At 39.1% G+C, this 15,358-nt stretch overlaps 1 protein-coding gene across 1 annotated transcript; it reads left to right on the top strand.

Annotated features, from left to right (window-relative positions):
• The first annotated feature begins 27 nt into the window (after window positions 1-27).
• Window positions 28-15,110, top strand: CUNH6orf62 (chromosome unknown C6orf62 homolog). The gene is made up of 5 exons (XM_019544411.1): window positions 28-1,713; window positions 3,895-4,071; window positions 4,870-4,992; window positions 8,215-8,349; window positions 12,692-15,110. The coding sequence occupies exons 1-5, from the start codon at window positions 1,585-1,587 to the stop codon at window positions 12,815-12,817; spliced, it is 690 nt and encodes a 229-aa protein (XP_019399956.1). The 5' UTR covers window positions 28-1,584; the 3' UTR covers window positions 12,818-15,110.
• Window positions 15,111-15,358: the final 248 nt, after the last annotated feature.

Raw genomic sequence — 15,358 nt, 5'->3', positions numbered from 1 at the left:
CCGCGGGGGACACGCGCGGCCGGGGATTTTCCCCTCCCCTCCCCCCTCCCCGCTTTCTTTTCTTCCTGCCTCGTCTCGGGCCGGGCCTTGGACCCCGCGTGACACCCAGCGCGGGGGGATGTATGGGGCGAGGCCGACACCACCTTTCTGCGGGTTTGGGGAGTGAGGTGTGAGGGGAAGTGATTGCAGCTCGGTTTGGTTTTTTTTTTTCTTTCTTTCTTTTTTTTTTTTTTTTTGCCAAGGGGAATTTAAAAAACAAATCAATATTTTTCCTTGCAGGAGAAAAAATTAGGATTGTTTTGGCACAGGGGTCTGCGCCCGGTGTTTCACTTTCATTTCCCCCAGGTTTTTTTTCCCCCCTCCCCTGTTTTTCATTTTGGCACGGAAATCTGCTCTTCCCCGGGCTCCCTCAGGGTTTTGTTTCCATCTTCTCTCCCCCCAGGTTTTTTTACCCCGTTTGTTTGTTCCTGGTTTAGAGTCACCATGAAGTGAGAGGGCTGCGCCCCTGCCGCACCCAGCGGGTGTCTCACTGCCTCGGGCAGCTTGCCCAGTTGCGGGAGGAGAGGCCAGAAGTCAGCCATGCATGGTCCTAGCTAAACCGGGCTCAGGCAGTAGAGAGAGGAGGATCCTGGGGCAGGGCATCAGTTTATGAAGGAGCCCGTTAGGTTTTGGGGGATGTAGAGCTCTCACTGTGGTGGGCAGCCAGGACTGGGGGCTTGCATAGGGCTCGAATCTCCAGGGGAGAGAGTCCCGTCCCTTCACCCCCCACCCACCTTTCGTCTGTGGCCATCATGATCCCCCTTCTCAGCAGTGGCAGCCTCAGGGTGGTGATGTGCCTAATGATGAGCAGGATGAAGTTAGAAATGACTCCGCTGTTTTTCCTCTTTGCTACCCTGCAAATCAGCACCACATCTGTAGTTGATGATTCTGTTGTTGGCAGGGAAATCTTGTACCTCCCAGGATGTGCACTCCTCCTCTGCACCCTTTTCTCTGCTCTCCACCAAGTGTAATAATTTTTAAAGGGTAAAGAAGGAAAAAAAAAAGAGGGACAGAGACAGGCAACCTAGCAATAGTGGAAACCTGAGAATAATAGCAGAGTCATGAATCTGGCTGGGGTAAAGCGCAATTTGTAATTTCAGTTTCTTTTTTTTTTTTTTTCCTTGTTTTGTAAGGGCAGAAATAATCCCCACATGGATTGGGCTTGTGCCAGTTGCTTTTTGTTGTACACGTAAATTGTGATCACTTCCCCGCATCCCTATTCTCACCCACTTACTCCTGCAGTTAAACTGTTCACACCAATGTATCTTCTTAAAAATTGTTAGCGTTTTTTTTTCTTGGTACTTTTTGCCGAATCTCCTTGTCCAACCATGGTTGGACAGCGGCTTATTTTGTTTCTTGACCCCTTTAATATGACAGTCTCATAAAATATTGCCTGAGGTGCGTTTTTTGGGTTACATTCGCGTTTTATCTATTCAATTGTATTAGCAGGAATAAAATGACTTGTTTCTGTTGTACTTAAGTCTTATGAAAAAGTGCCCATAGCTTAGTGACAGTTTCCAAAGGCTTTAGTACCACCTTACAAAAATGGGGGACCCAAACTCCCGGAAGAAACAAGCTCTGAACAGACTTCGTGCTCAGCTTAGAAAGAAAAAAGAATCTCTAGCTGACCAGTTTGACTTCAAGATGTATATTGCCTTTGTATTCAAAGACAAGGTAACTTTCCATTTTCAAATCCTCTCTGCTGCCTGTTTCAATGTAACTTAGCTCTTTGCACATTGTTAATCATGTTTTACAGAAAAAAACCTTGCTACCTAATATGAAAAACTTTAAATCCAATTTGTTTCCTACCATTCAGTCAGTCAGCTTAATTGTGTTTTCTCTCTATCTAGTGCTTTTTTTTTTTTAGTGACTTCAGTCTTTCTCTTCTCATGTGCTTACAGTCTTGTAGTGGTTCACACATCCCTTTGAGATGGCTTTCCAATGGGAGAAGAAATTAAGATTCTTTAAAAGCTGTTCATGAAGTCTGATTTGCTCAAACTGACTGTTTCAGATGGTCAGGCTGCAAGAGAGAGAGGATTGGCTGCAGCAGCTACTGAAATTATCATGTTTATCAGGTTAAAGCAGAAGGCATTCAGACAGTTTCAACCCCTCCCTCAGAGTGCATCTGGAAACCTTGCAAACCCGTGCACATCTGAAACTCATCATTATTTTTACAAACAAGTCTTTACTTGGCTGTAGCGGGTAGAACTCTTCAATATTAACATGCAGGGTCTATCACAGTACAGAAGTCTCCCACTGAGGCAACAGACGCATAGTTGTTTTACTACAAGTAGTGGATGTACTAAGTAGTTGATAAAATTACTTTGTCCCAGGACTGTGAAAGATGGAAGGTGAATAGCATTGGGATATTTTATTAAATGTAGAGCTTTTAGGATGATCTCCTGTAAGGGGGAGGCAGTGAAGTTAAACTTAACAGCATTTTGAGGCTGAAAGTATGTGTGGTACAAGGAATGGTTGTGGAATTCTGAAGATCTTAAAGGCTTTCTAAAATAGCTTTGGGGGCAGACTTTTTATTAATATTTGAGTCTGTTTTTGTGGGCAACTGGAGAACTAAGGACTAGTACTAGATGTTACAGAACTAAAGTTTTTAATTAACTGAAGAAAAGTGTTTGTACTTAGTTCAGTTGGGCAGAGCATAAACAAGTTGGTAAAAGCACCACTCTTGTGTGATACTGGGGATGTACTAGTTTCAAGTGACTGTCATGGGAAGAAAATTCTATATTTATATAGTGGGTGAAGTTTATTCTTTTCTCCATGATGGTGCCCTGCTTGTTAGCTAGGTAAAAGTATATGTCACAAGTCTAAAATAACTAACATTTTAAGCAGCGGTAGTAATTAGTGCTTCCTAATCAATACAGAGTTTAAATGTTTGAAAATGGGTGCAACTTTCTGGCTGTATTTGGCAACATCCTCCAATTGTGTATTTTAGAAATTACAACGGTTTGTTTTAAGTCCAAGATGACGCTGGATGTGAGTTGATCTGGTACCTATATACTGGGGCCTAAATGGTTACTTTGGATCTAGAATAGTCTGGCCAGCAAGAAAAAAATGTTTGTCCGTTACTTATGTATGAGGGCCTAACGGTCTTGGCCTAGATTCAATAGAATTTGCTTCATCTCTAATGTAGTTCTTGAAAGAAAGTTTTAAATAAGTCTGTTTACAGGTGGCTGTAGTGGCAAACTGCTTTTGCTGTTTAAGACTAGTTGTTCCATGGACAGGAAATACTGAAACAGTGCTAACCAACTGTTCATGATGAAATAGTACAGAATTCAACTGTGAAACCACTTCTTACACACTGATGATTTATGGTTGCTAAAATTATTCTTGGATTAGATCTGCCTCCATTTTCACTGACTGGGGGAGGTTGGAGCATAAAATTCCATTTGATGGAATCTGAAACCATTAAATACAAAAAATGTGTGTTACTGGCTTGGTTCACCAACAAATCTGCATTCAGCACTGTTGGTAAGGCTGAAAGGTATTCCTTTAAGCAGACAGTTGAACTCCAGTCTTGCCAATGTTTATTCTTGCTCTTCATTTGAAGTTTTTTTAGGTTTGGAGCCTAAGTTTGTAAATATGAAGAAGCTATCCAAAATAAAGCTATTTTAAACAAGGTTTTACTGCTCTTTGACTTGCTCTCTTAAGAGCTCTGCATATAATAGTGTAACTCTTAAGTTACAATGTTAAGTCATAAATCAGTGATATAGTGCCTAATTTTTACATGAGGACACTAGTACTAAGGGGGAAAATATACAAGGTTCAGTAGTTTATTCTTATCTGCCAAGAAAAAGGGTGGACCATTAACATTACTACTTTTCTTTTATTTCTTTTTAGAAGAAAAAGTCAGCGCTTTTTGAAGTGTCTGAAGTGATACCAGTCATGACCAATAATTACGAAGAAAATATCCTGAAAGGTGTGCGGGATTCCAGCTATTCTTTGGAAAGTTCCATAGAGCTTCTGCAGAAAGATGTAGTACAGCTTCATGCGCCCCGCTACCAATCCATGCGCAGGGTAAAGTTATTGTTTATACTTTATAGTTTGGAGTTGCAGTCTGAGCATGTATACACTGTATTGCAAATATGTGTCCCAGTTCTACATTTCTATGTCCCCAAGTCTTCTGTTAGATTAGAATTCAGAATTTTAGTCTGGATCCAGAAATGTAGCTTAATGGAATTGTAACCAAGCTGAAACATGATTTACATACTTGCCCTAGAATCTTGCCTAGTGCAGGGTGGGGGTGGACCTGATGATTTTGCAAGGTCCCTTCCAACTTCTTACAATCTATGAATTCCATCTAGTTATCTGTGTAAGTATGAAAAGTTTCTGTTTGTATTTGATTGAGACGAATTACATATTTTCAGAAGTGCCTCTTCAAATCTTGACCTCTCCAGAGTACACAGAGTTTACCTGTCACAAAACTTGCTGCAGCATTACTTAGATTTTCATATAAAGACACAGTTTTGATACTCTGCTTCCTTGAAACTAGAATTTATATAACCAAATATAAAATAATGTATTGCAGTAGTAAAATAATGTATTGCAGTAGTTGGTTTGGGGTTTTTCTAGGATTTATAAACAAATCAGTGTCCCCAGGCCTTGGCCCAAAGAGCTTGCAAAATACAACACAAAATCTGAATAGCTGGATGAAACAAGCTTGTGGGAAAGGAAGAATTTGGAGACGTGATAACGAACTATGTATCTTCATTTTATTTTGTTCTTCTTAATTTGCACCTACATAAGTTTCACTCTTCTACAGATCTGCTGTGAGAATCGCAGGTAAGCCAATGTGCAGTTTTTTTTTCCTTGCAGGATGTGATTGGCTGTACCCAGGAGATGGACTTCATTCTTTGGCCTCGTAATGATATTGAGAAGATAGTCTGTCTCCTGTTTTCTCGGTGGAAGGGATCTGATGAGCCCTTTAGGCCTGTTCAGGTATTTTTCTAGATTTTAAAACAATTAATTGATTTCAGATTATAAGTTTTAAATTCTTGCTATGCTGTGCCAACTAATTTACTGGAGCAGTACTCTAGGCAGCCCGTGGTAGATGGCAACCCTTAGCTTTCACTTGTTTTTTGACTAGGGAAAAATAGAACAATTTTGTTGCACAGAGCATGGAAAGGCTAGAAGTCAGTATGTTTTTGACTCTGGATTCCTATTTGAAATTTCTTGGGTTTATCTTGTGTATTACGTGAAGGTATTTGCACATTTAACTGTGCTAATATTGCATGTCACCCTGTGGTAGGCTTAAAAGGATCTCCTGGCACCCTGATTTGAGAATCTGTGCACCAGGCTAAAGTCATAGCAGTGTATATGGAGCTCCTTTTATTTTGCACCATATTTATATTAATGTTAAAGCAACAGATATAGCAGCTAAAAAACGTGCAAGAAATTCCAGACCACTGTAGCTAATTGAAGAACATTGTTTGCATTCAATCTTTGTCAAACTGATCTTTTGGGATCTTTGTGTACATTGAAGTCAGTACCAAACCTGTCACTGATGTTGAGATCAGGCTCTTACAACAAATTAATTTGACTACAGAGAAGAACCAGTGAGCATAATGTTCACACACTGTTTGTGGAGGTGTATTTGTTTTTACAGTGAATCAACTGGTACAGAAATACCAATGATGGGTACTCTGTGAATACTAGAGACTTGTAAGCCACTTATTTTACAAAGCAGCTTAAATTTTGAATGCCAGCCTGTGCTTCATTTCATTGCTTGGTTCAGTGTCTGCAAACTATCTGAAAGGTCTTCACAGAGGACAGATGCTTAAATATTAGTAACTGGAGAAGCTGGAGCTAGTTGAGGCTGTTCAGTATAACCAAGGCATCCAAATGACAAGAGAATGTCATGAAAATTCTGATAATTATAGTTACTGTACTGTATAAAAGAGAGTTTGACTTGAGATGCATTTAAATCATGTCTAGAATTTGCATTTTTGCCTGAATTTAATTGTTTGCAGGTATGTTAAAGTAGACTTTTCCACATGCAGCTCTGGCAGGTTTTTTTTTTTATTCGCATCTCTAAATTATTTTACATACTTTGTTTTCTTTACAAGTTATGTAGTAGTAGTAATATTTTTACAAGGGCTTGGGTACAAGGTGATGCATAAAAATGTTCTGTCAGTTCGCAGTACATTTTCTGTTAGGGTTAGGTTTAGGTTTACTAAGTGGTAACTCCTAGCTTGAATTTTTTAATGTGCTGATATTGCAGATGATGCCAATATGAAAATGAAAGGGTGGGAAGTTCTTTTAGTTTGTGAACTTGCATATTTTCCAACAGAGGGAGAGAGAGAGTGTGTGTGTGTGTGTGTGTGTGTGTGTATTTTCCCCTGTTAGTGTGTTTCACCTTGCTGCTTTGTGGGAAACAAAAGGAAAGATAGATTGTAAAAGTGGCCAAGAAATTCACTGGCTGATGTCACTTCTACTTGCAACTCTACTTGACTAAAGGAGCCAGCTTTTGTTTCAGCTGTTTTTTGAGCATGATTGGTGCTCCTTTAGTGAATGGCAAATGGACAAATTGCATTGAGCTTTTGACTCAATGCAGTGAGTTTTTCTTAACTTATTCTTTCCTACCAAAGTCTAATAACTTGTATACTTGGTAAATGGTGGTATAAATTGTGGATGCTTTTCTACTGAAGAAAACACGATATGTTTTTAGAGTTCTGCTAAATGATGCAGTCACTTTTAAGACGATGCATTAACTGAGTACGGACTACAGAGGAAAATGCCCAGTAAGGAAAGTGCCTTATTTATGCTTTACTAAGAAACTGCAGTTCAACTTCACAGGTGCTCCTGTGTGTTAACTTTTTAAACCCCGTAAGTCATTTGCAGGTAGACACTTGTACTTGATAGAATTGCTTTTTCCCCACTTCTGTTGTTTGTAAAATGCTGAATATATTTCATGAGGAATTTTTTGTTTTATTTTTCTGCATATCCAATCTAAATTTACTTTGCTGCCACATCAGGGCATTGGTTTGCATCCTCCTCGCTGCAGCAAGACAGAAAAGGTGCTTTCCCTCTTCTTTATGGTAGCCCTTCAATATTTTAAGACTACTATCATGTCCACTGTTAAGCTCCTTTTACACAAGCTGAACATGCCTAGCTCCTTTAGCCTATCCTCATATGACTTGCCTTCCAAGCCCTTGATCATCCTTATTGCCTACCTCTGGACCCTCTCTAACTTTTCTGTGTCCTTTTTAAAATGTGGAGCCCAGACCTGCACACACTCCTGCAAATGAGGTCCTACCAGTGGCAAGTTAAAGGATTACTGTCACCTCGTGTCTTGCACCTAATGCTTGTGTTGATGCAGACCAAAAAGGCACTGGCCTTGTGTGCGACTGCATCACACTGCAGACTCATTGAGTGTTGTAATCTACTAAGACTCCCAAGTCCTTTTCCAGAGAGCTGCTATCCAGCCAGGTGTCCTCTATTTAAATTTTGTTTTTGATTATTCTTCCTGAGGTGTAGCACTCTTCATTGAATTTCATCCTGTTAGTTCTAACCCAACTTTCCAATTTGTAAGGACACTTCTGAATTGCGCTTGCATCCTCTAACTTGTTCATAATCTTCCTAGTTTTGTGTTGTCTGCAGACTTGCTCATGGAGCTTTCCATGCCAGCATCTAAACCATTAATAAACGCATTGAACAGCACCAGGCCTAAGACAGACCCTTGTGGGACTCCACTCAACCTCCTGTCATTCCGATGTGGACCAGTTAATAATTGCCCTTTGCTTGGTTAACCACCATATAGTAGTTTTATCTAGCCTACAGTTTTCTAGTTTACTTATGAAAGAGTCTAATGTCCTTTCTGTTTTGTACAACAAACTTTAGTCAAGGTGGTAGCAATAGAAATTCAGTTTTTACTTTCAGATGTATTGGAGCAAATGGTTCATATATGTCTTCTGTTGCTCATGTCTGTGTCCAACAGATGAATAACCTGATTGCTGGTCAGATAATGTGTTTATAACTTTGTGGGTTGAAGTGAGAGTGATAGTTTTGTGGCTTGTATTTTTTGTTTTTTGCTTGATTTCTTGCAGCTCAGGAAATCTCTGAAAAATCTGGGTTGTGGTGGTCTTGGTTTATTTGGATAAAAACCAAAACTAGTAATTTTGATGTGATTTGTTTATAAGCACTTGTTTCATTCCTGCACAGGCCAAGTTTGAATTTCACCATGGTGACTATGAAAAACAGTTTCTGCATGTTCTGAGCCGAAAGGACAAGACTGGAATTGTTATCAACAACCCTAACCAGTCAGTGTTTCTCTTCATTGACAGACAGCACTTGCAGGTAAATTTGTTTTCTTTTAATTTTTTCAGAGTGTATCTATGTATGTGTATTTGGGTTTGTTTGTTTTTTCTTTAAGGGGGTGGAATTTTTAGGTTTTGCTCATAAGAAAACACATAGCCTTTGAAAAGTCATAGAAATACTGTACAATTGTCCCCAACCAAATTATTTGTTCTGTTGTAAATATTTAATTTATATGTGAAAAAAGATTTTGTTCATGTTTGCAGTTAAGCAATTTCAAAACATAACCTATGCCATTTACAGAATTCTATGGTCTGAAAACAGACTATGAGGCAGAAAAGTACTTTATTTTCTCTCATACATTATGCACCTTTCTTTCCCAAAATTTGGGTGCAGGTATTAAGTGGGGAAGCAGTATTCTGTGCTGGAGACACTGCATGCCATGCAGTTTCCAAGATGACTGCAATTTGTATCTCCTCAGCAAGCTAAAGGGGCAAAGTCCTATGTTAACAGTGTCATGCCTATAGCTTTTGGCTGAGCACTAGGTTGTGCCCGAAGCAGAAATTGAACTGTTGGTAGTACTTTCATGAGGCTTACAATGTAGAAATATTACTTTATTTACCAGTACTTGTATAAAGTGCTAGTTACAGTAAAAAACTAAGTCTTGCTACTGCCCTTGCAGGGATCTGAGGCTTAACTTCTGTGACAGAGTAGATCCTCCTGGAAACATAAGTGTGTGGCATCCCAAGAGACTGTCTGTCCCACCAGGAAGTTCCTGCTGCTTCACCAGACTGTCTTGGAATGTCACACTTCCTGGACTCTGTGTTCCCAGGAGGAATTAGTGTGTCGCAGTCAGCCATGACCCTGTAAAAATCTTTTTTCCTACATTGTCTTCCAAACAGACGGTGCATATTTTATTTGGAGCTTGTTATGCATGAGAAAATATGAAATGCTGCTATATAAGATTGATTCCATGCTCTTGCATTACTGAGACAATAGTGGGAAGGGGAGAATCTAAAACAGACTTAATATGATCTTATTTTAGAAAACTGAAAAAAAAAGGGGGCTTGTCTTTACTAGTAAGAAATGTATGAAAATGAATTGAAACAACATATTCTTAAAACAATTTAAAGGCATTCTGAGGCTTTCACGTTCAAGAATATGGGGGTAATGTGAAAGGCTGTGTAATTATGGGTATAAGAAATTATTGTTAAATGCCCTCTCTTCTAGTCACAGATCAATAAAACAGTGGAGACCCTTGCACTGTTTCTAATGAGCTATAAAAAATCCCCATTTGACAAGAGGAGTAGCTTAAATGAGAACTGTCAAAAACATCTTCAAACTGACAAAAACGTCTGGTGCTCAGACTGAGGCAGTAGTTTTTAAACTAGGGATGATGGTCATGAGTGGGGTCATGAGCCCCAGGAAGTCCCAAATTCCCCTGAACCTGCAGTTGTCCTATATGCTGGCACTTGACTGGGGGTGGGGACTTGCACTTCCTTTGAGGGGTAACTGACACTTACGGTAAGTGAAAGCCAAACTGGGACAAGCTTAGCTCTATTTTATTCAGTTTCACTGCCTCTGTGAGGTATGAGAGCACATGAGCAGTTAATAGAACAGTTGAGACACAAGGTTAAGTTCCTACCCATGTTACTTGTGGGTAGAGTAGCTTTTTTAACTGTGTGCCTGCACTCACCACTGCATGGAGTCATCTGAAATTACCAAAATGCAGTTGGGCCCTGAACAGGTTTGGGACCCACTGGCCTTGAGTTTAGACTCAAGAGCTGAAAAGATTAGACTAAAACTCAGAAATGAGGACTGCAGTTTGGTAAGTTTTTCCCTTTGACATGCTGGAGCATTCCCTGGGAGAGCAAATTTCATATGCTTAGATAACGTTTTTCCAGACATTAGTCCAGATCTATAAGAAACTTCAACAGGAACTGAAGACCATCACAAGCTTCACTACATTCTACTCAATCCTAGGTCCATTCCTTTGACATCTGCTTACTCTAGTAAACATGCCAAAGAGAGTGAGTGTACTATGGTCATATGTCATGCAGAAACTTTTTCTTTAGCGGCTCGAATTTTCTGTTGCTAAGGGTCCTAGTTCTGCAGGTCCACCTGATTGCGTTAGTCCTAACGGCATGTAGTTGAAGCTTTCTTTGCTTTGCTGTTCTTTTACAGCTTTGAATTGCTTTAGGAGCATAACCTACCACAAATACCGGTGGTCTGAGCTGATATCTTCATTGGGCAATAGCCTTGACCTCAGTAATTTTTTATAACCTTTCTGAAAATAGATACCAGAGCTTTTGTAAATCTTACATAACAACAAAAAAGAAACACTTTAATTTACTTCATTCCATGAGGAATGATTTCCAGGGCAAGTATGCATTCAGTAGCTGAATTCCGGTTGCTTCCACTTCCAGCCAGTCTTAGAGTAGAGAAGCTCGTACAGCGTTTTTTTTTGTTTCTTTCCTCAACAAGTCTCTCTGATTAGAGAATTTCAGAGGAGGAAGGAGGCCGTTAACATTCACTTCCCTTTAGCTTTTCAGGTTCTTCCGCATTTAAGCTACATAGTATGTAAAACATCTTACTGCAGTCACTGACTCATCAGAATACTTGCTTGGAGCACTGTAAAACAAAGCTTTTAAATTGGGACTTACATAACGGTAACATCTATCGTAATTCTTTTGGTGGATTGTGCCACTTGTGCCACAGAATTCAGGGATTGTTCTGAGCCTTGCTGCTTGCATGGTGTATTATTCTGTTTGCTAAATCTTTTTACTCTTAATGCTCTTTCTTGCTGCTTTAGATTTAGTTAAAGCAGCAGTGGAGAAAAATAGATTTCCCGTGTGTTCAGGGGCATCAAAATACTAACTATTAGTGTTCTGGAAAGCTGTGTTCACTTTGGTGTCTTGCAGTCTCTAAAAATACTGGTCCCCTCTTGTAGCAGAAATGGCATGAAACTTTAAAATCAGTATTAACATTCACATCCTGGTCATTACATTTTTAAACACATTACATTTCAATGATTTTGTGTAAAGACCAAAGCAAATAAGATTTCGAAGATAATGGATAATTGTAAGTACACCCTCATTCGGCTACTGCAGTTATTCCTGTGAAGTATGTCTGCCAGTTCAGGCTCCAAAGATTTGTAATTCAAGTCATGACCCTTATTTATTCAACATGACTTACTTTTCTAAATGTATGTACTTAAAAACAAAGAGACCCCACCCCCAAAAACACAAACAAACAAAACCCTCACAAAAACAAGACTCTTTTGTTTCTGGCCTAAATACTCTTGATCTTCTTGAGTTTATTTCTTTGCCTCACATCCAGAGAGGCTGCAGAAGGCTTCCTAGATACCTATTCTTTTTCACCAGCTTCTCTTACACCTGAATAGGTGCTTAAATGAACACTGCGTTGCTTAAATAAGCTATGCTACTGGTAAACTTGAGGCAAATGCAGGCTTCCTGGTATAGGGAATAGTATAATGCGTAAATAGTATGTGTGATGCTGTAGTATCCACTGAGTGTGATCAGAGGAAATGGAGAAGTAAGTTCTAATTACCCCAGGAGAATTCTGGACCGACTCTCTCAAAGGGCCAAATGACTTAGGCTATGACTCATAGATTGTAAGGCCAAAAGGGACCTCGGAAGATCATCAGGTCCAGTCCCCTGCACCAAGCAGGAAAGATAACTGGGGGTCAGGTGACCCCAGCAAGGTGAATGTCTAGTTTCCTCTTAAAGATTTCCAGGGTAGGCAATTGTACCACCTCTAGAGGGAGATTATTCCACAGTCTGGACACCCTGACTGAAGAAATGAGTCTATGAATATATCACCATACATGTACTCTCCATGGCCATTGAAGTGTCTTTTGGAAAAACTGGTCAAACGTCAGCGTCCCTTAGTGCTAGAACTCTGATCTGATCTTGAAGCAGGAAAGAGTGCTGCTCCTACCTTGTGTAGGCTAGTAGGCAATATCCTGCATGTCTTGCAAGAGCTGAAATTTGAACCTGAGATGGTTTCATTGTTAGTTTTTTGTATATAGAAATGTGTGACTTGTTTTGTATACAAAATATATTGTATAAATCCTTCATTATTGTATAGATAATATGAAATCATTGTGGAAAGAAGTTACCAAATTCCATTTGTTTTGCCAAGGCCCGTGCTACTTATTTTATCCTGGTGTTGCAATTCAGAATTCTAAAAACTTTTTAGGTTGACATTGCCTAGTTTTGATCAGACAGACTCTGATACATACAGAAGGAGTTGAAACGTGTAGAATTTACACTATATTCAAGGTGTTTTTGGTGTAACTGTGTCTGGGGTAGGGTGGAAAAAAACTACATACTTAACTTTTTATATGTATTTCCATTTCCAGACTCCAAAAAACAAAGCTACAATCTTCAAGTTATGCAGCATCTGCCTGTACCTGCCACAGGAACAGCTCACCCACTGGGCGGTTGGTACCATAGAGGAGCACCTCCGTCCTTATATGCCAGAGTAGGGTACTGGCCAGCAAAATGGGGAAGATCACAGAAAGCAGCAGTGAATTCTTACTTTCCTCACCACTTTTATTCTTTCAGAATGTAGAAGAAAATGGACTCATGTTCAGAACACTATACATTGTGAAACGTGGTCATTCTGGATTTTTTTTTTCATTTGTATCTCAGAACTTTTATTTTTTTTTAATGTTTTCTGCATGGACCTTATGAAAGAGAGGATGCTCTGCACACTTCTGCATTGCATCAGCATCTTACTAAATGTGAAATGAAGAGACTGTTGTACACTGAAACAAATGTATCTGAAAGCACAAGGTGATCATTTGTGGTGGTATTCCCATTTGTGCTGGTCGTTTTCCCCCTAACATCTATAATGTTAGTCATCAGTACTGAAAGGGTGAGAAGTGAATGTAACAGGTACAAAGCCTTAGCTTTGCTGTTAATGATTGTATTAAACAGCACTATCAGATTCATTTAAATGAACAGAAAAGTGGCTATTAACAATAGAAAAGTAAACACGGGAAAGAAATCTTAAGGAAAAAAGCATCTCATTTAATGTAGGCATTTCTTGCCTTTTTTATTTTGCTGGGCCATGTTTAAGTTTACTGGCACTTTCATTTTTGGATCTCTTTCCCCAAGTTGCTGTATAACTGTATGAGAGTTGGATACATTTATACAGATTGAGGCAGACCTGGAGTCTGAAGTAACTAAAGCAGCTAAAATTGAAGTAAAAATATAGCTGCAGAAACAATGTTGGTAGAAGATTATTTTTTCCTGAGAGTTGAGACTTGTAAACTTGCTAGTGAACTGTGCAGGAAATACTGGTTTCTAAAACATTTCTTATGGAAAACCCCTTGAGGTTTTTTTGGAATAGACATTATAAAGCAGTGAACTGTAAAATAGTGTTTGGAGTGTCAAAAGTTGGTTCTGACAGAACATGAAGATTGTGCAATGAAATAAGGAAGACTACTGTATAGTTTTGATGATGAAGGCTTTGCTTAAGGGTTGAGTACCTTACTGGAGTAAATCTATATAAACCTGCTCCCTTTGGATAAAACTAGTGCTTACCTGTTTCAAATTTGTATTTAGCTTTTGTTTGGAATTGGAAGAATTGGAAATTTAAATAAATTAGGTGAAAAAAAAATGTTATTTTATGCAAAACCTGTGGGTTGAATTTATTACATGGCTCCTGTTATCTTTTGACGGTATTGCCCATAATAGATACTCTAGCCTTGTAAAAGCAATCTGAATGCGAAAATAAGTGGCAAAGAGATGTTCTTAACATTTGCTGATATGATTACGACAATATGAAATCAAATTGGCAATTAAAATAATACACATGACACTGTTAGTTGCACTTCATGCCAGTTTTTGGGAATACTTGGATATCAGTGTTCCTGCTGGTAGTGTTTACAGGATCAAACCTCTGGTTTGTAGTAAGGCAACTTAAAAAAAAAAATTTGGCCTATAAGACGAGTAATAGCAAATATCAAAATATAACTTAATCAGATTTCCTTTCCATTTTCAGGATATTGCTTGAAACAGTCAGGTTTCAGTGGCTTGAATTATGCAGCCTAATTCCAGACTATTCATGGTTTCTTTTAGGCTGGAAGTCAGTGTGTCACTGTCTGTAACTTTTCTTTGACTTTTCAGGTGGTTGCTTTCTCTGTTGAGATTTTGAACACTGAGAAAGCAAATAACTTGGAGAGAAATTTTGACCCTCCTCTTCCCCCTAAACTGTACACTGTCACAAAAGAAAAATCGATGCGTTTGTGTGGGCATTGTAGAAGTTTCACTACAAAAGTGGCAATGTTCTTCTATCTTGATTTAATATCTCTGTATTAGGGAAAGTAATCAATACTTAATCATACTGCTGCTATTCTGTGCATTTACACTGGAGGCTGAAGATTTAAAGAGCAAGGAACTACATTAACAGCGACAGCACTACTTCTGAACCTGTTCCCATCCCCAACAGGTATTATTAGTTTAAAGTGCACTCTGTTCTGCATACCTGTTGAAGGGAAACAGGCTCTGAGAGCCAGGGCATGAGTGCCATAGCAGCCTTCTGACTTCCAGGAAAAGTGAAGGGAGCCATTGTTATGGATCCAGGAAACTTAAGTCTTCACAACCCTGTGAATAGGAGGCATCATCTTTTCTTTATCTACAGAGGTGAATGGGAACAATTAATATCATAATGCAATTAAAGGCCATGTATTGCATCAGTTCAGACATACCTCTGCTGGCTTTCTTGCATGTCTAAAGGCTAAACTTCATCTCAAATTAAAGCTTGTGAAGCTATATTATGACATTATTAATTTAATTACTTATTGCAGCTGTGGTGCATAAATGCTAAAATAGAGTTCAGAAGGTTGATCCTTTGGGTTATTAGCCTTTGACAGCTGTAAACATGTATGTGGCTGCTCTCGTAAGGGTGGAAGTAAAACCCTCCAATATTCACTTTTTGAATATCATACTCACTACCTATCCTGTACATAGGAAGTTTTGGTGGCAGAGATATGTGGATCTTGGGTAGGTTGGAGTAGGTT

The sequence above is a fragment of the Crocodylus porosus genome, unplaced genomic scaffold, assembly GCF_001723895.1.
Source record: "Crocodylus porosus isolate Cpor-Errol unplaced genomic scaffold, CroPor_comp1, whole genome shotgun sequence".
Taxonomy (NCBI): domain Eukaryota; kingdom Metazoa; phylum Chordata; order Crocodylia; family Crocodylidae; genus Crocodylus; species Crocodylus porosus.
The sequence above is the reverse complement of the archived record's forward strand: the minus strand, read 5'-3'. Positions and strand labels throughout refer to the sequence as shown.